Source organism: Pongo pygmaeus, chromosome 7 (genome assembly GCF_028885625.2).
Source record: "Pongo pygmaeus isolate AG05252 chromosome 7, NHGRI_mPonPyg2-v2.0_pri, whole genome shotgun sequence".
NCBI classification, from domain to species: domain Eukaryota; kingdom Metazoa; phylum Chordata; class Mammalia; order Primates; family Hominidae; genus Pongo; species Pongo pygmaeus.
In genome coordinates, this window is record NC_072380.2 from 82,279,004 (window position 1) to 82,301,447 (window position 22,444).

The window sequence follows — 22,444 nt, forward strand, 5'->3', positions numbered from 1 at the left end:
TGGTTAGGACAACAGGAGGTAAAAGATAAACAATCAGAAGAATCTATTCAGAGAAAAAAAGGCTAAACAAAACTGAAACAATAAAAGTGCAAATCTTAGTGACACTGGAATCGGTTTAACTTTTAGATAAGGGGGCAAGTGTTTCCATTTTCAAGACAATAACAAAATATAACACAAATCAACTAGGTTAATATAATTTTTCTTAAAATAATTGAGATTTATCTTTTAAAGCTACTATGTTTTATAACTGTCTTATACCACCTATTAAAAAAGAACATTTCAATTCAGTTTAAAAAAAAGACATAGAATTTAGTTCCTCTTAAACCATTTTAACAAGGCTACTATGTTGCTACCACATAATCCTCAGCACAAATTTTGTGGGTTGAATAGTTACCCCTAAAGCAACCATGTGTATTCACCATGCCACAAAACTGCCACAAGTGAGAGAGAGAGAGAGAGAGAGAGAGAGAGAGAGAGAGAGAGAGAGAGGCTGACATATAATGTGGATTCTAATTTCTTGGTAAAATTTCACTTTAAGCAATTTGTCTAATGACTGCTCTCTGCAGTTTCAGTTAGATACTACATTTATGTTTCACTTTCTGCCATCAATTGTTGCACAATGTTAGTCTGAAGTGGCAGTACTGAAAATGAATTACTGAACACGTGAGTATCTTGCTTTGCACAGTGTCTAAAAGATGACATAAATGTAATTTTTTATAGTAAGACTTATACTTCCAATGGCTTATAATTTCAGAATTTTACCTGACCTTGGCTGTGATCCCTAAAGATTTTCATTTCCTCTTGGTCTACATCCAACACCTCTGAAAAGTAGTATCTGTGAGCACGCACCTGAACACATTTAAGAAGCGCCTCCATTTTAAACAATGCTTTGCAGTAGATTTCTGTTCAATGTAACTGATCATCCCTGATCCTACCTATTTCAAAAGTTTGAAATGTCTATACGGGTTTCCTTCCAGTGGGTCCCATCTGTTTAAATCTAGTGCAGTGCCTGGTCCATCTGTGTAAATCCTTTTGTAAGGAATCAGGTTGTCAAAGAATTAAACTCAGGACCCAAGGATGCTGAACATGTTTGCTTATGCCAGTTTCTTAGTTTTTGTTATTACTATTCTTCCTATTTTAAACCAGATGTAATGAAATAGTAGGTTAAATATTGATTTCTGTCAATGTAGCATCATTATTTCCTTGTATTCTTTCAAACTTAAAGAAAAATGCTGGAAGACACAAGTTGTTGGATTATGCACTTATTTCTAAAAAATAGGATGAATAGGATGAAAAGAATGAATAAGATGAGGGGAAAAAAGGGCATGGGAGAGACAGGTCATTTATTAAGATTTTTGCTTTTTTATAAGTGATCTAAAAAGCATAAAGTTTAAACACACCAACACTATTGGTAAAGTGCCAGATGCACGTTAGGTGGATGATGACAAACTCAAACTCCATTTTCAATAACTAGTTACAAATTTTTTCTGCAAGGATGCAGACAACTGTTGAAGCTGAGTTACAAGCTGCACTGCACTGCACGAGTCCCTCACGTGCAGCATGGCCCAGCTGATAGTGCATGTGGAGCCCTGGCCAACCACACTGCTGGGACACAGAGAGAAGGACAGTCTCCCTCCCCAAATTAGCACATACTAAAGCAAAAAAAGTTTTTTTTTTTTTTTTTTTTTGGTTCCTACCTCTTTAACAGAAAACAACAATGCACTTGAGAAAAACTGATTCTTTGGGAAGACTTTCAGAAGCAGCATGACAGTGACCAAAATGAGCTCAGATGGATGTCTTGCACTGACATTGAATGCTAGAGAGTCAGTCATTTCACTTGCCTCAACCTCCTCGTCCCCTTGTCCAGAGTGAGAGACGTGTTGTCCACATCACAGGCTTGCTGTGAGGGCCAGTGAGAGGAGGCAAAAGGGATAGTGCCACACAGAGACCAGGTGCTCAATAAGGGCTGCTGTTATTACTGAAGTCTTGGGCTCAGTTCCAGCTGTTCTATTGCTTAAGTCTGTGAGCTGAGACAAGTCGTGTCAACTTTTGGGCCCTCTAGAAACACCTGGATAGTCTTTGTTGGTTACCACCCTGAAGAAGGGCTTGGGGTCCCACTGTTACCTCCACCAGGGGTTCACTCACTCTCCAAAATTCCACTTACTCTTATATTCAGATTCTAACTGAATCATTAATATTTCTTTTAATTAGATGGTACTTATAATCTTGTCATACATCTAGAAGCCCCTGGATCAAAGAAAATGACCTCTTTCTTCCTCCTTTTGCCTGCCTCTGTGACACTATCATCTCCTGTTCTACTTTCGTCACTCTTCTGTCCTACAGGTTCTCCTGTTAGATTTTTCCTTCAGATGGCAACATTGGGGCCAGATGAGACAGCTCACGAGAACAGTCACCAGCTCTGCTCCCAAGGTGAACTCCAGGAATCATTGAGAGAAAGCTCCCACAGGAAGCAATAATTTAAGAAAAATCATTTTGAGATGCTTACCTTCATGATGATGCCTCTTAGCATAGGACACAGATTCTCCTTCATGCTGCGCATGGAACTTCTGAATGCACCTTCTTACCAGGTCCTCCCAGCCTGGTTTCATGGCTGCTCTCATGGTGCTGGTATCCAGAGAAGTGATCTTGCCTATTAAGTAACAGCAGGCATTATACCTACGTGTTGATCTTTCTTTATGGAAATAAATTTTTTTTTTTTTTTTTTTTTTTTTGAGACAGAGTCTCACTCTACCATCCAGGCTGGAGCGCAGTGGTGCAATCTCAGCCCACTGCAACCTCTACCTCCTGGGTTCAAACGAATCTTGTGCGTCAGATGCCCAAGTAGCTGGGATTACAGGCGTGTACCACCACATTTGGCTAATTTTTGTATTTTTAATACAGATGAGGTTTTGCCATGTTGGCCAGGCTGGCTTCGAACTCCTGACCTCGTGATCCTCCTGCCTCAGCCTCCCAAAGAGTTGGGGTTTCAGGTGTGAGCCACCGTGCCCAGCCAGAAACAATTAAATTTTAACAAGATTTAAATGTATTTATTTAAATTAGGTTAACATAAGTACATGGACCAAAAGGGTATACAGTGAGAGCCAGTGGCTCTCTCTCCGGTCCTCCAACTCCTTGACATTTCTACTGCAGCAGCAATTGCTAATACTGGCATCCTTACAGTCTTCTAAATACAGTCCTTGCATTCCCAAATATATAAGTATTCTAAAATGATTCCTTTGGTCTTCTTTGGAGAGGAAATTTACCTTGGAGATCCTGGCGAGTAGTAAAACTTTCTGATGAGGGAAGAACTGGTCTTTCCTTCATGGGAACTCTTCTTGCCACGCAAATCAAGCAGGACTGCAAATCTTAAACCACACATGTTTACACTTATCATACTGGGCTTTTCTAGTGATTCAAACAAACCCAAGTGTATTTATGACAGCACAGCCTGTCATTAAAAAAGCAGTAAGGGAGACAGTGATGAAACACTATGTACCTGAGTTTCTTACTGGTTTTATTCTCTTCATGAAAGTGGTAGGTGGGTAAGGGAGACGGAGGGTGGCTGTGTAAGGAGAGCTGGGGAGCAAAGGATAAACTGCCGAGGCCCCACGATACATGTGATGGAAATACATCGACTACACTGAAGTGTTAATAATCTGAAACCCTCTCTCCAGCAGTAGAAAAAAAAATGAAATCCTTTCTTTTTAAATGGCTGATAGAAAACCAGGTTAAATTGTAGTGAAGTACAAAAATGATGAAACTAAAATCTGATACTCTTGTTTTGTCAAGGGTTTGCTTCTTGAGTTTTAGGGTTCAGGAAAACTAGGTACACCTTATGCCAAACTAAGTAAATACTACAATGGCAATATGCAATTTAAAGCAAAGAATATAAACTGGGTCTAGACGCAGATTCAGAGAATGACTCCCACAATACCTAGAAAATGCAGCGTGCACCAGAACAGCTGCATTATAGTTCAGAATCTTGGCTGTGGACGGTTTCTCACACAGCCAATTCTAATCACTTATTCCTCACCTTGCTTCAACTGTCTTATGCATCAGGGTTCATTTCTGGAGGAAAGGGAAAAGTTTTATTTATCTTTGTAACATGCAGAGCACTCTGCACAGCCCTTTCAATTTAAAATACACTGGACAAATGCTGTTGTCAAAAAACTTAAGTAATCCCTTCATGTCTTCTTATATCACTGATTTCTGATTGTTTACCTCTAAATTTGAGAATTTCTTGAATTTGACAAAGAGTTTATTATTTATCTTTGCTCCTGCTGCTACCCTATCTAAAATATCAGGCTGCCTCAATTTCCCCCTCCACAGGTATTCATGCTCTAAGGCGGAGATCCTCTACAATCAGTACTTCACTAACTACTATAGGACCCCACACTGCCTCCTTGGACAGATTTTTCTTTCTCAACTTTTACAGAAATTTTGGTATATAGTTTGTAACTTGGCTGTTCCTGAATTGCTCTATTGTAGTCTTTTAAAATTGTTTCATGTATTATTTCTTCAACAAGAAATATCCAGTAATAGCTAGTATCACAAAACTAAAACGCAATTATAGTCCTCAACAAAATAACAACTAAATTTTTGGGCACTATGAGATAAACACCTTTCTAGCTACTGTATGAGTTATTAACTCATTTAATCCTCTTAACAGCTCTATGACACACGTAGTAGCATTATTTCCATTTTACAGACAAAAAGATCAAAGCACAAAGTTTAAGTAACTTGTCCAATGTCACACAAACCTTCGGCAAAGCCAGGATTAGAATCTGAGCATGCCATGGCTCAGAAACCCTGTGCTTATGCTATACTGTGTTAACTTAACATAGAACGTACTTTTAAATGTACAAAAAATGTTTATAAAGCACAAAGTAACAAATTAGCTCAGCTATTCCTTTTTTATACTGCCTTGGACTATTATCACAGATGGATAAATTAGCAGCACTTACTCTGTTGCATAAAACACAATAAAATCATTTGACCTAGGCAAAAAACTTAATTTTGAAATACTATGTGTTTATTATCTTTAATAGCTCTAATATTTCCTTCTCAATAAAATTTAAATTTTAAAATAAGCAGTAAATAACTAGCATTCAATGCCAACCATAGTTCAGCATATTCATTTAAACCTCATTACATTCTGATACTGGTATTGGTGACTTCACTTGATAATGAACTGATGCTCAGAAAGGCCAAGGATTCTGTCCAAAGTCCCAGAGCTGGGAGCAGCTGAATTAGGAGTTGGCCTGTCTGATTATGTAGCCGGGGATGTTTTCAGCCACAAGTGGTCCTCAGCTCTTTCCCTTCTGCTCCCCACGCACAATGCACTCTTCAACACTGCCTTGTATTAGAGTGACACTCAGCTGTGTGGACGGCTTGCCTAGTGGGCTCAGGAGGTAGACGCTACATCAGCACATCTTTATGGCAAACAGCCTAATAAGCTTAGAGTCTAAAACCCCCTCCATTCCCCACTCCTGTCTCTATCCTCTCTTTAGTACCATTGTATTTTATCAATTCTGGGCCCAGCATCCATGGATAGGCTACATGGATTCCATTAACCCCTTGAAAGTATATTTAAAATGTTGTTTTAACTGTGTGCATTTTTCTTTTTTCTTTTCTGAGATGGAGTCTCATTCTGTCGCTCAGGCTGGAGTGCAACGGTGTGATCTTGGCTCACCGCAACCTCCGCCTCTCAGGTTCAAGTGATTCTCCTGCCTCAGCCTTCTGAGTAGCTGGGACTACAGGCACATGCCAGCCACCACGCCCGACTACTTTTTGTACTTTTAGTAGAGACAGGGTTTCACCATGTTGGCCAGGATGGTCTCAATCTCCTGACCTCGTGATCCACCCGCCTCAGTTTCCCAAAGTGCTGGGATTACAGGCGTGAGCCACTGCGCCAGGACAACTGTGCATTTTTCTAGGGCTGTGGCATACAGCTTGCACTAGATGTTCAAAGAGCCTAGGATCCCTCAAAAGTGTGATCACTAATACAGTTATACTAGTACAGTAGCCGCTAACTACATGTGGCTATTCAAATGCAAATTTAATAAAAATTAAAACTCCACCCCCCTAGCTGCACTACTGATATTTCAAATGCTCACCAGCCACACGTGGCTAGTGGCTGCCACACCAGATGCTGAAGGTATGTCATTTCCACCATTGCAGATAATTCTGTTGAACAGTGCTGTTCTGAAGACTTAAAAATTTCCATCACAAAATAGTAAAATTGAAAAGAACAAAGATACTGCCTCCTCACTTTTCTTTGGGTGACCACTAATTAAAGTGTGAAGGAAGTAGCACAGGAATAAATACACAGACACATAAAACACCCTAGGGATTCTGTCCCACCTTCTCCTTCTTCTTTGATGGACTTTGGTTGAGAGACAGCAAAGCACTGCATAGTTTCATATTTCTGATGAGCTTCCTGGTTATCATGACCCTCCTCTTCTGAATCAGGTAAAGGTTTCACCAGCATCCGACAATTGAAGGTATGGCTGTTCCGCCTCGGAGGTTCACCGGACCAAGATCCCCCATTTACTGAGCAAGGCAAAAGTAATCCAGTTTTACAAAGAAACAAACATCAGATTCATTGCCTCTGAATTATTAAAATGATGTAGGAAAAATATGATTATTTCATCTTCATGTAGGACTTTTATACTTGTCTAAATACTTTCATAATCTAGAGGAGGAAAAATCTTTACCATTTTTACAACTTGGGAATATCTTGGGATTTTCTTTTTTTTTTTTTTTCCAATTTTTTTTTCTTTTATTATACTTCAAGTTCTGGGATACATGTGGAATCTTGGGATTTTCAAAAGATTTTCTACACTACTTCTTTACCCTGACTCCTTCCCTTCAAGTCCAGTCCTGGATTATTTGTTACTAGAATACTATAGTTTTCTACTTTTGCGTCTTCCTAACTGATTTCTTAGAAATTTAGTTCAATCTACTTGCATTCCAATTTTAGATAAGTTAGCCCTGCTCAAAATTCTGTGAGTGGCACCAAATGTAATGCTTGTTAAATTCTTTCAGAGGATTTAGACTTGATGTAGTCTGGAGGATGAAGTCCATTAACACAGACTCTCACTAACCAGCTCCATTGCATCCATCTAACGGGATCTTCCACATTCCCCTGCACAAGCCTCCCCATGCTCCACCATACCGGGCCCGCATGGATGTCCTTGCTCCTGCTGCCACCCTATCTGACATACCAGGTTGCCTCAGTTTCTCTCTCCACAGGTACTCATGCTCTAAGGCTGAGGTCCTCTACAATCAATACTTTACTAACTACTCCCCCATACTGCCTCCTCGGGCAGATTTTTCTTTTCTCAAATTTTACAGAAATTTTAGTATATAGTTTATAACTCTGTTTTTCCTAAGTTGTTCAGTGGTAGTCTTTTTAAATTGTTTCATGTACATTTCTTCAATAAGACTGAAAAATCCTTGAAAATACAGTGCTAATGTCATTTCTTTTCAAGTTAACTACTTCAGACATCTATTTGAGTATTAAAACTAAAAAATATATATATTTAAGAAAAAGACAATGAAAGAGAGGAAAGACATCAATTATTTTTGAAATGCATTAGAGATAACAATGAAGAAATAAAACAATAACCAATTTTGAGAATTAAAGGGTGTTTATGGATTTTACCAGGTTAACTTCCTCATTTGACACATAAAAAAAATCTGATGTCCAAAGACATGTTCAACCACTAGAAAAGTTGGAATCAGAACCAATCCTAATTCTCATTTTGGTGTTCTTTTCTATATCATTCCTTATGCTTTATCTAAAAATACTGGGGACAGTAGGACAATAGAACAGGGGATCAAAAAAAGGGTGAGTCATAAGAAAACTAATATATTCTCCAGTCACCAGCTAGAGAAAATGGAGAAGGACACGTAGGTGTTACAGCGAATCCAATGGCCCATGAATGGCCCAGTGAACCCAAAGAGCCCATGGCCACTGGGCTGTAGAATGAGAAAGGAAACAAACCCTCGAAAGGAAAAAGTTAGCTGTAAGAAATTATTTGAAAATTACAGAAAAACCCATAACTAGCTTTTTAAGTCTTTGCAGACATTTGGGAAGTTTATTTCAGCATCAGCATTTTATTTTATTATTGTTACTTTTTTGAGACAGAGTCTCTGTCACCAAGGCTGGAGTGCAGTGGCGTGATCTTGGCTCACTGCAATCTCCACCTCCTGAGCTCAAGGGATTCTCGTGCCTCAGCCTCTGGAGAAGCTGGGATTACAGGCACGAGCCACCACACCTAGCTAATGTTTTGTATTTTTAGTGGAGGCAGGGTTTTGCCATGTTGGCCAGGCTGGTCTTGAACTCCTGACCTCAAGCGATCCACCAGCCTTGGCCTCCCAAAGTGCTGGGATTACACAGGTGAGCCACTGAGCCCAGCCAGTATCAGCATTTTAAAAAGCTTATTTACAAAATAAAGACTACACAGAGTAGGCAACTGAAGAGAAAAAGAGTTCTTATTAAGTCAGATTAATAAGTTGAAAGTTAAAAGGATACAATATAAAGTAAGGCAAAGAGCTCTTTAGACAAGTGAATTAATAATAGTGAATTAATAAGTAGAGGTCTTTTAAGGAAGTCATAAAACTACTGAAGAGATCTGAAAATATTAGTTACTTGAAATAAGAAATCCCATTTTCTTAATTTACCAGAGAATATAATAAAGGAGTCCTACACAAGTATTCATACATTTTGTATTACTGTTGTAGTCACTTTGAACAAAGAATTATCACATAAAGGAAAAGCGAGCCCGAATGAAATTTGAAAAGGACCTTTTCCTACTTATTATAACAATAAGACCAGCTAGTATAAACAATCTTAAGAACAGAAATACTTGCCAACTCAGGATTTGACCTTATTTTGCACTTCTTTCAATCCGTGAAGATGTTCTTAGCATCATCAATTTGAGAATATTAAAAAAAGAATCACTTAGTGAGTGGGAACAGCAGTACTCTAGAGCGGCAGCTAAGGTGGGCCCACGCTGTGAATCACCCACTGCACAGTGTGTCCTTAATCATCACGTACTCGGACGACATCTCCAAAATAAGATGAAGTCAGGAAATTCCAGACAGGGAGAGTGGGCTAAGGCAGCGGCATCTGGTGATCACACCTACAGGGCCCACCGGAGAGTCTGCGAGACCGAAGAGCCCATTCAGGGCTTGGGCTATAGCATCTGAACCTCTCCATCTGCCACTTGTTCCTTAACATTTATTTTTAGAATGTGTATACACCTATAATACGCTTCATGTGTAGGACTCAAAATACGTTGAATCTCAAACTTCTCATGACCTTTGACTTTTCAGATGGTCATGGAGAAAATGGACAAAACAAAGTTGGCTAGCGTGGAACAGGGTGAGGCAATGTGTCATCTTAAAAAAAAATCTCTGCATTATAGCACAAAGGATAGATGCTCAAGGGGATGGATACCCCATCTCCATGATGTGATTATTTCACACTGCATGTCTGTATCAAAACACCTCATGTATCCCATAAATATATACACCTACTATGTACGCACAAAAATAAAAAATAATTTAAAAAAACACAACAATCTTAATGAAAATAGTTGCCATATAAGTACTTTCCATCTGAACCATTTTCATGAATCTGAATCAATTTCTGTTCATTTATCATGAGATAATTACTGCCAAGCAAAATCATCATCATCATCATCATCATCATCACCATCATCATCATCATCATCATCATCACTTCTTGGCCTTCTGGCTAAGAAGCAATGATTTTCGAGTACTTTAAATATAGGATCGAAAATGATCACTCATTTGAGATCAGTATCTGAAGATGCCCCCTTTTCCATGACTTTTAAGCTTAAACACACAAGCATCTGTAAACAACTACCCAGTCACTCTCATCCCCATCTGATATAATATAGTTTTATTTGATCCACTTCAACCAAGACACTGTGTATGAGGCAGGGCAGGTGGGGGTGAGGGGAGGTAGGGAGGGAGACCCAGCCGACAGTCATTTACCTATTGACTTTGGCAGCAGGTTTTTGACAAATTCCGTGTGGTCCCCAACATGCAAGATGCTATATACACTTTTGTTCATCAGCTCTTCTTGGTTATACCTTAGATACTGTGTCACATTCTCTGACACAAACACAACGTTGCCTTCCAGGTTCACCACAAAGAAGAACCCATCAAGGGCCTAGGGGACAAAGTACAAATTGTGTTAGAAAGGATGCAACATAATTTCACATGCAATTGTTAAGAAGGGAATGATCCCTTTAAAAGAAACACAATTCACACATGGATAGAAAAGAGATCTTTCTCAGCCCTCTCCCAGTTTTCAGGAACAATTAACACATTTTCTCTTGGTGAAATAGAAATTATTCCATCTTAGTAAGTGGGAGAGAGAGCCTAGACTAGGGTTTCTTGTCACAAACTAAACGACCAACACTAACTCCGTTAATTTAACAGGAGATAATTACTGTGAAGTAAAAGTGTACAGACATTCATCTGTATTTTCAAAATGAGACTGACATACTCCACCAGGCCAAGAACAACTTTTATGTCACCAACCTAATGCAAGGTAATTTTGATCTAGAGTTTGTCATGTTATACAATGAGAGAAAGGGGTCATTAAAAAATTTTTCCCCAGTTTAAGGATAATTACCAGGAAAATCTTCTCAAATTTTACCACCTAGCTGTCACGGATTATATGAAAAACATCACAGATAATTTCAGACCTTTAAAGAACATCAATCCTTTATTACTTGGTGTATATGGGAAAGGGTCTCGGAAGTGTCTCTGATGTGGCAAACTCACCTTCATGGGGACCTCAGCATTGCCCTGATCTTAGAAGGGCACTAATTATGCCAAATTATTCTATGTTACTTGTTCCCCAGATTAAGATGCAGGTTTCTAAATTACCCAAATAATAGTAGCACGCTTCCAGTAATGAGTTCACAGCCTCACTTTTTGTTTTCATCCCAATGGAGGTAAGGGAAAGAGATAAAGAATCTAGGATCATTTCAGGAAGTTGAGATAATAGTGGCTGTGGAGCATGTTCACTGTGCCTTACAAGTACCTCCTGGAAGGAATCTTTTATCTTTCCCAATTTATAGAGGAGGAAACTGAGGCTCAAAAAGGTTAGGATAAAGTCTCAGAACTAGTCAGTGGTAGTAGAGCTTGAATGTGAATCCAGAAGGATCCGATTCCAAAGCTCATGCTTTGATGACCATTCAGTACAGTCCTCTACTCTAATATTCATTCACCCCTAATCCACTTCCCATCATGTTTACCTTGGTGATGGAAATGCTGGGGGTTTAGTGAGTTTCTCCTGGTTACATTACCCCATTTTTCTCTTTTTGACCCTTGCTTATCAAAGCTCTGTTTTATGGATCAGGTGAGTGATCAGGCCTGAAAGCTTTACATTGATTTATCATACCTGGGACCAGGGCCATGGGGTCTAGTCAGTTTAGGCTGCTCAGTTTATGATATGTGTTTATTACAATTTTATCTTTCTTGGAGACAAGGTCTTGCTCTCCACCCAGCCTGGAGTACAGTGGCACGATCATAGCTCACTGCAGCCTTGAACTCCTGAGCTCAGCAAGCTCTCCTCCCACCTCAGCCTCCTGAGTAGCTAGGATCACAGGTATGCACCACCACACCCAGATATGTTTTATTTTTTGAGACACGGTCTCACTGTGTTGCATAGGCTGGGGTGCAGTGGCATCATCATGGCTCACTGCAGCCTTCACCTCCTGGGCCCAAGTGATCCTCCCACCTCAGCCTACCAAGTAGCTGAACTACAGGCATGTACCATTACGCTTGACTAATTTTTTTATTTTTGTAATGATGGGGTCTCCGTATGTTGCCCAAGCTGGTCTTGAACTCCTGGGTCCAAGTGATCCTCCTTGTCTCAGCCTCACAAAGGGGTGAAATTACAGGCATGAGCCAGTGCGCCAGGCTTTTTAAATTTTCTGTAGAGAAAGGAACTCACGATGCTGCCCAGGCTGGTCTCAAACTCTTGGCCTCAAGTGATCCTCCCACCACTCTGTAATCCCAAAGTGCTGGGATTATAGGCATGAGCCACTATGCCCAGAATGTTTATTACTATTTTTAACATGAATGTCACATGCATATACACATACAACAATGAATTTTGGTGGATGGGGCCTGAAGTGTTTACTTTTTCCCTAGTTTGTTTTTTCCTTAAGTTATTAAACAGGCTCCTATTTTATGAGCTATCTTTGAATATATTTCATCTTTAATTCTATTTTAATCACAAAACTAAGTGCTCTCTCAAATTAGAACTGACCATAAGGCACCAGAGAAAGGTTTACCCATTTGGTTTTTAAGTTTTTCTTAAAACATTCTATCAGGTTTTCTCAATTGTATGAACCACATGCAGGACAAAGCAAGACTATATGTAAATAAATAGCCTTTCATAATACATGGTACTAACCTTGAGAACTGTGTGCAAGTGTGTGCACTCAGGAGGTTAGGTGATAAGTTACATGCCCAGTGTCCCTTTTCAACTCACTGCTTTGGATACACCCTTTGATAGGGATTTTCATAATCATATTACCTATAGTTCATTTTTAAAAGTACACGTTGCTTCCTACTGCTTATACCACAGTAAAAAGACTGACTTGAGGTATAATAAAACTGAAAGACGAAATTGTTTCATCTCATAAAGCTGTGTTTTTTTTAAGGCTCACTATGATATGCTCTGATGAAAAAAGCTGACATTTGGTTTTGTTGCCTAGCAACCACTATGCTATGATGTAAGCATGAGTGTGCATCTATGCCTAGGAACAGCTCCATGAGAACATGTTCTCTCTGTTTAAGTGATTACACATAAACAGGGACAAAAATTTAAATTCAAACCATAAGTCACCAGATTTAAGAATAACCTCTAACACATTTAACACTCAAGTCCTGCTACACAGGTTCTTGATCAATGCACTACATTCTCAGGAGACTATTTTGAATGACAAAAATGTTGGTTCGATTTTATGACATCAGGTCTACTGACATCTAGCAATGTGATTTCTACAATTAACGAACTCAGTCTAAAAGAGCTTGAGTCCCAGCTCTGTGTTATTCCCAGCATTTCTATTTAGAAGTCTCAAAAGTCTTCCCAGGAGTTTCCACTCTAATGTTCCCCCCACCTCAAGATACAATGAATAAACACATGTATAGGGAAATTTCCCAATTGTAATAATTTAGTTAACATAATTTTCAAATCATGTTTTTAATTTGCAATTCAAACATTTTTCCAAAGGAAATTATCCACTTTCTTTCATTTAATTCTAAATGGTCCACCTAGTTATAGTTTTCATAATCTGCTTCTAAGAACCCAGAGAGAAGTAGCACTCTCTGGCCTTCCATTGCCTTGTTGACTACGGAAAATTGGGTTAAGTGTGTTTTTGCTTTTCTCCTGGAAGGTTAGGCTGAGTGTTTTCAAGCCAGTGATTCTAGAGGAGATAAGCAAGGGCCAACACTGGGACATTTAAAGCCTTTTGGCCAGCAGGTCCAGCCCCAGGAAATGAAGTTTGTCATTTCTAAATACAAAGACTGGATCAGATGATCTTGGAGTCTTTATTGTGTGCTCCCCTCCACCCTGCCCCCAATTTTATGGTAGATTTTCATAGAATTAGATTTTCTAAAAATAAAAATCCCTTTAAGCATCAACTGAAAAAAAGAGATAAGGGGGACTATTGGTTATCTTTGTTTTAAAAATCCTAATTGTTGTCTGCTGCAGCAAGCTAGTTGATTCTACAATGGCAGTGCTGCAAAGCTTCTGGCCATGCAGTCTTTTCAACCTCATCGTATCATCAGCCGAGCAAATTATCCTGAGAACTGACATAATTTATGTCTCAAGGTTCCTCTGTTTCTTGTTATATATTCACTGACATTTTTTTTTTCTCATCTTACCATAACCTACATCTTGAATTTTAATTTTGGAACAGGTACAGCAAAGCACTTGGCGTTCAGTACTAGTTAATAAAATAGAAAAACTGTACTTTACAAATTGTAGCCATTAGCTGGTCATAAAGCTTCCTGAAGTTAATAAAGAACAGGTAGTTAAGACCAACCTTATGCTTCTCTTAAAAGTTCCTTTTGCCTATTATTTCAGTTTTCTTCCTTATGAGATAAATAAGCTAGTTTGAAATAGCATAAATAGAAAGCATAAAGCTCCTCCTTGGTCCTCATATTTTAACCTGTATGTACAGGCATTTGTACATGGCATGTACAAAATTTAAGAATTTTGAGAACATTTCAAGCTAAAATATAACACAGAATTTAGTAGGACTTGTGAATACAGTTTCTCAAATAAATGCTCAACTGGCAATTACAACTTGTCAATGTCTACTCTAATCTAGTTAATTTAATTCTATGTTAATTTCAAACACACATATACTGGCAGCAGGAGCCAAAACATACATAGAGACACACAGGCATATCAGCAAGCTCAAGAGGTCCATAGTACTAGTACTAGTGTGGATTCTCCTTAAATTATATTCACCTGAAATTAAATGTAATAATGTGAAGATCAACAAGATTTTAAAATACAGCACTAAAATGAAGATGTGCTACCTCAAGCATCATAGGCCCCAGCGCATCCTTGTCGATGACACCCTGCCCTGTAGAGGATACATCTGACTTCTGCACTTCATCTATGTTGGCAGCTGCTGCTTTCTCTGCAATAAACATAAGTGTGAATTAAATGGCAGTGCTATTTCAAGGACAGAGTGACAGAGAAATGTTTTTATTGTGATGATTTTTAAAAATCTCTAGTGGGATCAGATGCAGCTACAAAAGAGTTAGAGTACATCTCTGTTGCCCCTAAATGGGAGAAACTGCTGGAAGCAGAAGCCAGAACATTAACTTTTCACCTCTAGAACCTGTGGCTTGGATCCCCTTTCAGGCTGCCCAGAAAATGAGTTTTGAGGTTTCATGATATTCCCCGACAGGCATTTTTTCTAGATTATGAAACTGCTATATTCTATGGCACAATTAATTTCTACTCAGGAGATTCCCCAAACTAGGATAAAGGAAGGTCTGTTGTTCAGAATTCGGTAGCATAATCACAGATAGATTTGCACACATTTGAAGAAGTAACAAGGACTCCTAAACTGCTACGGCTGCCCCCATGAGACATTCTGCAATGTCTGCCTGGACTCTTTTACTGTTCCACTTCTGCTTACACTCCCATTTAAAGTGGCCAGGAAGATTTGGTCCCTGACTTGTTCAAAGTGCTTCTCCATCTAAGAGGTTAGAAGCACCCTACCAGGCACTTGGGGGATTTCAATGGCTGCCCTTTGATCTAGCAAAAAGGCGCGTAGTGTGTGCTCCTGGATGGAAACGTGCAAGGCAAATTTCAGGCTCATGAAGACAGAAAGGCCCCGGAAGACATTTCATCATAGAATGAGAATGTTTTGTGAAAAAGCTCACAGAAGAAAAAGATGCACACCTATCAACGTATGTGGTAAAGCAGTTATTTCAAGAACACTAAAAAAAGTTTACAGCATAACAGATACATATCAACAACTTGCTAGAAAACAACACAAAACAACGTGACAATTATTTGTACTTGAATAAATTATATCCTGTTTACACTGCATGTTATCATTGTAATTAAACGTAGAAATAAAAAACTGTAAATCAATTTAGCACTCAGAATTAACCTGCTTTCAGAACCTGAATAATTTTTTTTGTCAAAAATATTTTATGCAGTATGTTGAAAATCTGTAAAGCCTAACTTATGGCTGAGAACCTAGACAACAATTGGGAATTATGTGGGTCCTCCCAATCTTGCCATTCCCATGACAAAGTTTTCACAGAGGGGAAGATGACCTGTGCAGTTCAAGCTCAAATTCAGCCACTGAGAAGTATGACTTCAAGCAAGTTGCTTCAATTTACCTGTCTCCCGTATATCACGGACTGAGCCAAAGTAAATGGGATGGTATGTGAAACACTCTTTAAAAATACAAAGAAGTTTACAAACGTATCTTAATACTAGCATACCTGTATTGATTAGTTATTCCTTGAGTTCCAAACGTAGTAATTTCTTTGCAGAGCTTATCATAAGCAGACTGTATCTACTTTATCAACTCTCTAATATATTCCTGATTCACCTCTTTAGATCTAAAAAATTGTGACTGCCTATAAATAGAGATATGACTTGTCTGGCAGCCTTCGTGACTCAATATTGGCGGATTTGTCAGTCCTTGCTTTGTTTCTGGCTTTGCTGCCTTCTCAAGCTCCTCCCTGCTGGGTCCTGTACATTTGTTCTGTCTGCAGGCCTGGTCTCATCCCAGTTCCTCAGCCAGTCCCTTCTGAGGCGGCAAATACCTCAGGGTCTCCAGCCACAGGATTGGCTTGGCCAATTATTGCATGTGACCGCCCCCACCCCCTTTTACTGGAATCTTTTTCATTGCCAAATAGACTCACAGTAAAATAAATGTGCACTGGGGCATACTTTTTAATTTTTTTGGCGGTTCACTCTGTAAGAAAGTTGATTTCTCTTCAAGATCTGCTCACTTTCCTACCCACCAGTACAGGAATAGGATTCGCACTGCTACCTGCTGCTTCATCTAATTTTCAAGGGCCATCTCGCTACAGTAGCTATGCTGGATTTTCCTTGAGCACCTCCATCCACACCACACTCTGTGGGGTCTTCTTGGATGTGGACAGGGTGTGTACCTCCCTTAACAGTCCTTGTTGTAGAGGCCCCAGTGTGCCTCAGACCTAAGGATCTCTATGTTTCATGAATACTAAATCTCAAGGCCCATATAAAACATGTCATAATTTATGTGGTCCTACTGCATTCTTACTTCTTTATTGTCTTCAGTGTTGCAGCAGTCCATGTGCAGGAGCAATGTGCTGACATCCCACAGACTGAGTGATCTGCAGCCTTTCCTTCGCCTAACTATTCACAGGGGTCGCATTATCCCATCAGGGGTCACATTCTCCCATCTTTCAGTAGCAGCAGTGATTCTCAAAATGCAATGGTAAACATGAGAAGACAACCTCCCTGGAAGGGGGTCTATCAGAATGTGCAGTGGGAACACACGGACAGCTTGAAAGGTCTGCTTTGCTGAGATTCTGATACATCTTCCTAGGAGGATATCCCCATTCTCCTGCCTCCTACAGTGTGACACACACAGTCCACGAAAGAGTAGGCTACCCCACTTGAAGGTAAGCTTTTTGAACTGTGTCTGGATCCTCAATAGCACCATCCCTATTTCAGACCAGGTTTTCACTGCATCTATGGGGGCTGACTGAGAGGCTAGACCCACCACGAGCACTTCCTCCCAGAAGCATGGGAGCAAGTGGGATCGAGGGTGTGTGGAAAGAGAAAGTAATTTTCCCCTTTTGCCTCACTGGACCTCCAGGGTAGAGGAGGAGGATAGAATAGGTGGACAGGGTCAAGTAATACGGGAAAGGGTTTCCTAAAAACTGGTCTTAAATAACAATCTTATCTTGCTATAGTCAGGAAGTTTCAAGGCATCTCATATTCTCTCAGGATCCCAAGTCCTATTATTCTCTCAGGATCCAAGTCCTATTTTATTCTTTTTAAGAATGAATTTAGTTTAGGTTAATGTTGGGGGAGAGAGGGAGAGGAAACAACAGCTGCCCAATCACAAAGGCAACCCTGTGCCTATCGCTGATCACTAGAAAACATCAGTCTATTTGGCACATGAGATTCTGATATCACAATAGTAATGAATTATTGTTTTCTATGGTATCTATACTAATGTTGCATTTTGGGGCAAAATAAATACAAAATAATGATGTTTGTGATAGTAACCCATTTCTAGGCCTTTTAAAGACAATAAGTAGGCCTTGTGAGATGTTTATATTATCAGGGTATGATAATCTTTCTGAGGATCTAAATTCAGCCATCAACATTCTGTGTGATACAAAAACCTTACACTTAGATAACTCAATCAGGCAGGTTCCTCAACACTGCTAAGTCTTCATGCCTGGGTATTCTAAATTCTAGCAATGTGCTCAGGCAAAGAATTTTAGACTTTTGTCAGAGGTTATGTAGAATCAGGATCAAATATGTACAGTATTTCATTTTTAGGACTTTATAGATCAGATATAATTTGGGGTAAGGGCCTACAATTTAAATTGGGAGGTGATTTAGATCTCACAAAACATGTGTTTGAGGAACAACTGGAGGAAAGCCTGGATAAAAATAATTATTGCCCTGAAACATTATTTATAAATGCAAAACATGCTGTTTTATTCTTTAAAATATTCAACTGATAAATATTTAAGAGGAAGAAAGCAGTAGCTAACACCAGTAATGGAGAATGAGTGGCCTATGTGAGCCCACATGAGGAAATGGAACAGTGACACTGGGATGGGCAGAGTAGCCTATGTCTGTGTGTCTGGTCTGTGGCCTACACTGTCTGTGCAGGGGAAGCAAAGTGAAATATCCTTGTCCGCTGAGGGCTCACCCTCTGTCCAGGAGGGCAAAAGTATACAACCCAACCAAATGAGCACAACATAGGGCTAAGCAGCAAGCCCTCGGTTTAAAAAAAGGGATGAAAATGGCTGGACATAGCTGAAAGTATTTCACATTTGCTGTAACCGAATTGGATTCTGCAGGATATGCAAGCAGACAGCAAGAAAACAGGTGGGGAAGGATGTGTGGCTGGCATCGGGCCACTAAAAAATCTCAGCCTGGTTTGAAAGCCCATGGTAAGGAACACTGGCGAAACATTGATCTAAGCTGAAACTCTAGCAATCTCAGACAGAAAATGAAACAACAAAGGTGTTCACAAGATCAATCTAAACTTATATTAGCGGAAATTGTGATTTGAAAGAAAATTCCAAATGAGTCTATAGGTTAATTGCAAGAGAAGATTTAAAAAGTGTTGCAATATTTTACACAAATGCTATTTATATATATTAAGAGAATGAGAAATTTTTATTCCTCATAAAGTAAATAAAAGAAAAAAGGGTAAAGAATTCAGAGCTTCTTACTTATTCTCCCAAGAATGAAACATATGTATTTTCTAGCTAATTTGTCATCTATTCTTCCTATTACTTCCTACTGATCAGGTCTAAAAAGATCAGAGCTATTTTATGATTTTTTTAAGTCTTTTGCAAGTGAGGAAGACAAGGATAGAATTATTAGTTTCACTGTTACTTTCTTAGGTCGTGGTCTTTATCTAAAAAGAATAACTGTGGGGAATGGGCATGGTGGTTCATGCCTGCAATCCCAGCACTTTGGGAGGCCAAGGCGAGAGGATTGCTTGAGCCCAGGAGTTCAATTCTGTATTGAATTTGTGCTTTGACCATTTCTCAATATTAAAAAGAAAAAAATCAATAATATGAAGTGATAGAAAACACTCAGAAATATGGCTTTACCAATGTAATCGGAATCTAAATTAAAGTGGCCCTAAATTTATGTTATTTGGGTACTTTTCATGAAGTAATTACTACCTCTGTTGAATGTTCAGTTGAGCCTTGAAATTATACCGGAGGAGGAAAAGAAGGGAGGAAGGGAGGAGGAAAAAGAAAAGGACTCTTTAGAGAGATACTGTTTTGTTAACCGGACATATACTGGTATCTTGACAGAGCATTTCAGTAACGAGTATGCTATTTTTATGTACCAGATATAAATAAGCTTAAATCCTTAGATATTTATACTGCTGTACATACAGCATTACTATACTAAAACACACTATTTAATATTTTTAAATAAGGCAGTTTTCTCAGCGGTCACAAACTATATTTACTTTTCTATCTTTTGCATCCATTAACCATAAAAATATATTCTGTTACAAAAATATCCTTCAGTAAACTCAACAGTAGAAAGCTTGTCTCAGAGTTTCATATGATCAAAACCTTATGAAATCTCATTATTACAGACGGAACTCTTTTTAAATCAGAGAAAGAGATGATAAAATCAAATTTTCAGAGACTACTAGAATATTTCTTCTAAGCCCTGACTTCATTATTTCTTCCTGCTACGTTTTTACCATTAAGGTTATTCTTTTTATGTTATTAATTTTTTTTTTTTTTTTTTTTTTTGTAGAGACAGGGTTTCCACTCTGTTGCCCAGGCTGGTCTTGAACTCCTGAGCTCAAGCAATCCTCTCGCCTTGGCCTCCCAAAGTGCTGGGATTACAGGCATGAACCACCATGCCCAGTCCCCACAGTTACTCTTTTTAGATAAAGACCACGACCTAAGAAAGTAACAATGAAACTAATAATTCTATCCTTGTCTTCCTCACTTGCAAAAGACTTAAAAAAATCATAAAATAGCTCTGATCTTTTTAGACCTGATCAGTAGGAAGTAGCTATCATTTTTTAATAGCCCCCAGTTTTACAAATGCAAAACCCTGATTGGAGAGATCATCCAAGGATGCCTCTATAATCTTTCTCTGACTCGCCTTTTCCTCCTGGGTGGCTGCTTGAACAGCAATCCCTCACAATCCCCTTCTCCATTTGCCCGAGCTCCAGAAATCCAATACCAATTAATTAGATTTCCACTTTCAAAGCGAAGAACAAAACCCCATCTCTTCAGGGACCATGTTAAGATGAGTCATACCACAAACTGGGGAAAAATCATTAATATTATATTCCATAGGTTTTTTATAAGTAATTATTATTCATGCTTTCTCTTAGAACAAAAGAAAAGGTGAACAGGGAAGAATTTGATCCTAGAAATATAAGTGATTTGAAAATACAAGGAAAAAAATATTTATTTTTTGAAGCAGCTGTATTAAACTGCTCATTGGCATGTACAGGCATAAATCTGTTATTTATTTGTTTATTTTTAGAGACAGCATCCCACTATGTTACCAGGCTGGAGTGCAGTGGCTATTCACAGGTGTGATCATCGCACACTACAGCCTTGAACTCTTGGTCTTAAGCAATCCTCCTGACTCAGCCTCCCAAGTAGCTGAGATTATTGGCAAATGCCACCATGCTCAGCTCCAGGCATAAACTGAAAGTTAAATTCCAGTCTTCTGGTGAGAACAATAAATTAGAAACTGATCCTAGAAAAAAATTTATTTTTAAAAAAGTACAATTAAACATTTTTAAATTATCAAGTGATGTTTTAAAAAAAGGCCTTTACATAATCTTCTGAAGTATCATTTATTAATTTTGGTAGCTTATTTAATCTCATAGTATTGGGTACTCTTAATCAATTTTTTACTAGGCAACTGAACTGAGATTACGAATTCAGAGAGTCTTTCCACAAAGCATTACCAGAACAGAGTTCTATCCCTTCACTGGGGTGGCAGTCATGCTCAAGGGACAACCACATAATTGTTCTAACTCCAGCAGCAGCAGTGGCAACCACTACTGATTACTTAGAAACCTAAATGCTGTTAAATGTCTCCCATTATAGGGACAGGGTGACACTGTCATTATGGTAGAAGTTGATACTCTTGCTTTTTCCTTTTTTGGGGATCATCTGAAGAGGCTGTAGAAAACGCGCAGAAATTAGTCTATCTTTAAAAAGTCAGAATCCAAACAAATGTCACTCACTCTGTAATAATGCATCTACTGAGAGATAATCCACAGGGTATGTACACATATATAGAGACATTTTAAGACTGCCCATGTTTAGAGATCCCTGACGTGTAAAGACAATTAAGAATTTAGGTTATCTTTCTGTTTGGTCAAGCCTGAGGATAGTTTGTACAGCAGCTGTATTATTTAAATTAGATAGAATCTTTGACTAAAACAGAATCTGATACTTTGTGTAGGTTTTATAATTAATTCCTCTGCTTCAAAGTGAGTAAAATCACTCACCTAGAAATCTACGAATTTTTCAGTAGACTGAAGTCAAACACAAGTCTAATTACCTCCACAACAAATTTGAAGATTCTAATGGGAAAACATCCACGATTTCTATGTTTTCCTGCATTAAGTAACTGGATGTTTCAGGTGAAGTGACTGTCAAACCCAGCAGCAGTGAGACCTACGCAGAGCAAAGAAGTCACTGAAACAATGATGGGAAGTTTCTGACCAAGCACTATAGATGAAATATTACAGGAAAAGTTATGTAGCATCTCAAAGGTTCTAGAAGGTAAAATGAGAGAATTATGCATCTGCACCCAACTAAAATTAGAAAAGCTGCCATATGGCTTTGTGAAGCCAGCAGCACATTCTTATTCATTAGGAAGCATTCTGCTAACATAAAAACACAAGGCCCTTCCTGTGCTCTCCAAATGTGTTTATCTTTTCAACATTAATGCACTATATATCATCAAGCTGCTGAAGTCTCCTGCCGTGCATATTAAAAGCGCGCAGCTGCACTTTCTTTAGTAGTGGGAGGAACCTAAGCCGCAAGTTGCCTCCCTCTTTTTCTGACATTGAGCTTCTTAACATCATGATTTCCCTTCAGCATGAAGAAATAGCAAAATTAACCAATCTGAAGGCCATCTCCACCCAGCAAA

At 38.8% G+C, this 22,444-nt stretch overlaps 1 protein-coding gene across 33 annotated transcripts in view; it reads right to left on the reverse strand.

The window, feature by feature from the left end:
* NCOA2 (nuclear receptor coactivator 2) overlaps positions 1-22,444 on the reverse strand; it is a 296,302-nt gene that overhangs the window by 51,480 nt on the left and 222,378 nt on the right. For 32 of the 33 annotated variants that reach the window (XR_008504321.2, XR_010127229.1, XR_008504317.2 and 29 more), the window contains 5 exons: positions 14,608-14,711; positions 10,030-10,207; positions 6,364-6,552; positions 3,264-3,365; positions 2,507-2,650 (listed from right to left, as the gene is read on the reverse strand). Coding sequence is in view for 13 of the 33 variants with exons in the window: in XM_054499894.2 (XP_054355869.2) it covers positions 2,507-2,650; positions 3,264-3,365; positions 6,364-6,552; positions 10,030-10,207; positions 14,608-14,711 (717 nt within the window). In the remaining 20 variants the exon portion in view is untranslated. The remainder of the gene's footprint in view (positions 1-2,506; positions 2,651-3,263; positions 3,366-6,363; positions 6,553-10,029; positions 10,208-14,607; positions 14,712-22,444) is intronic. The other variant, XR_008504335.2, reaches the window with a different exon arrangement.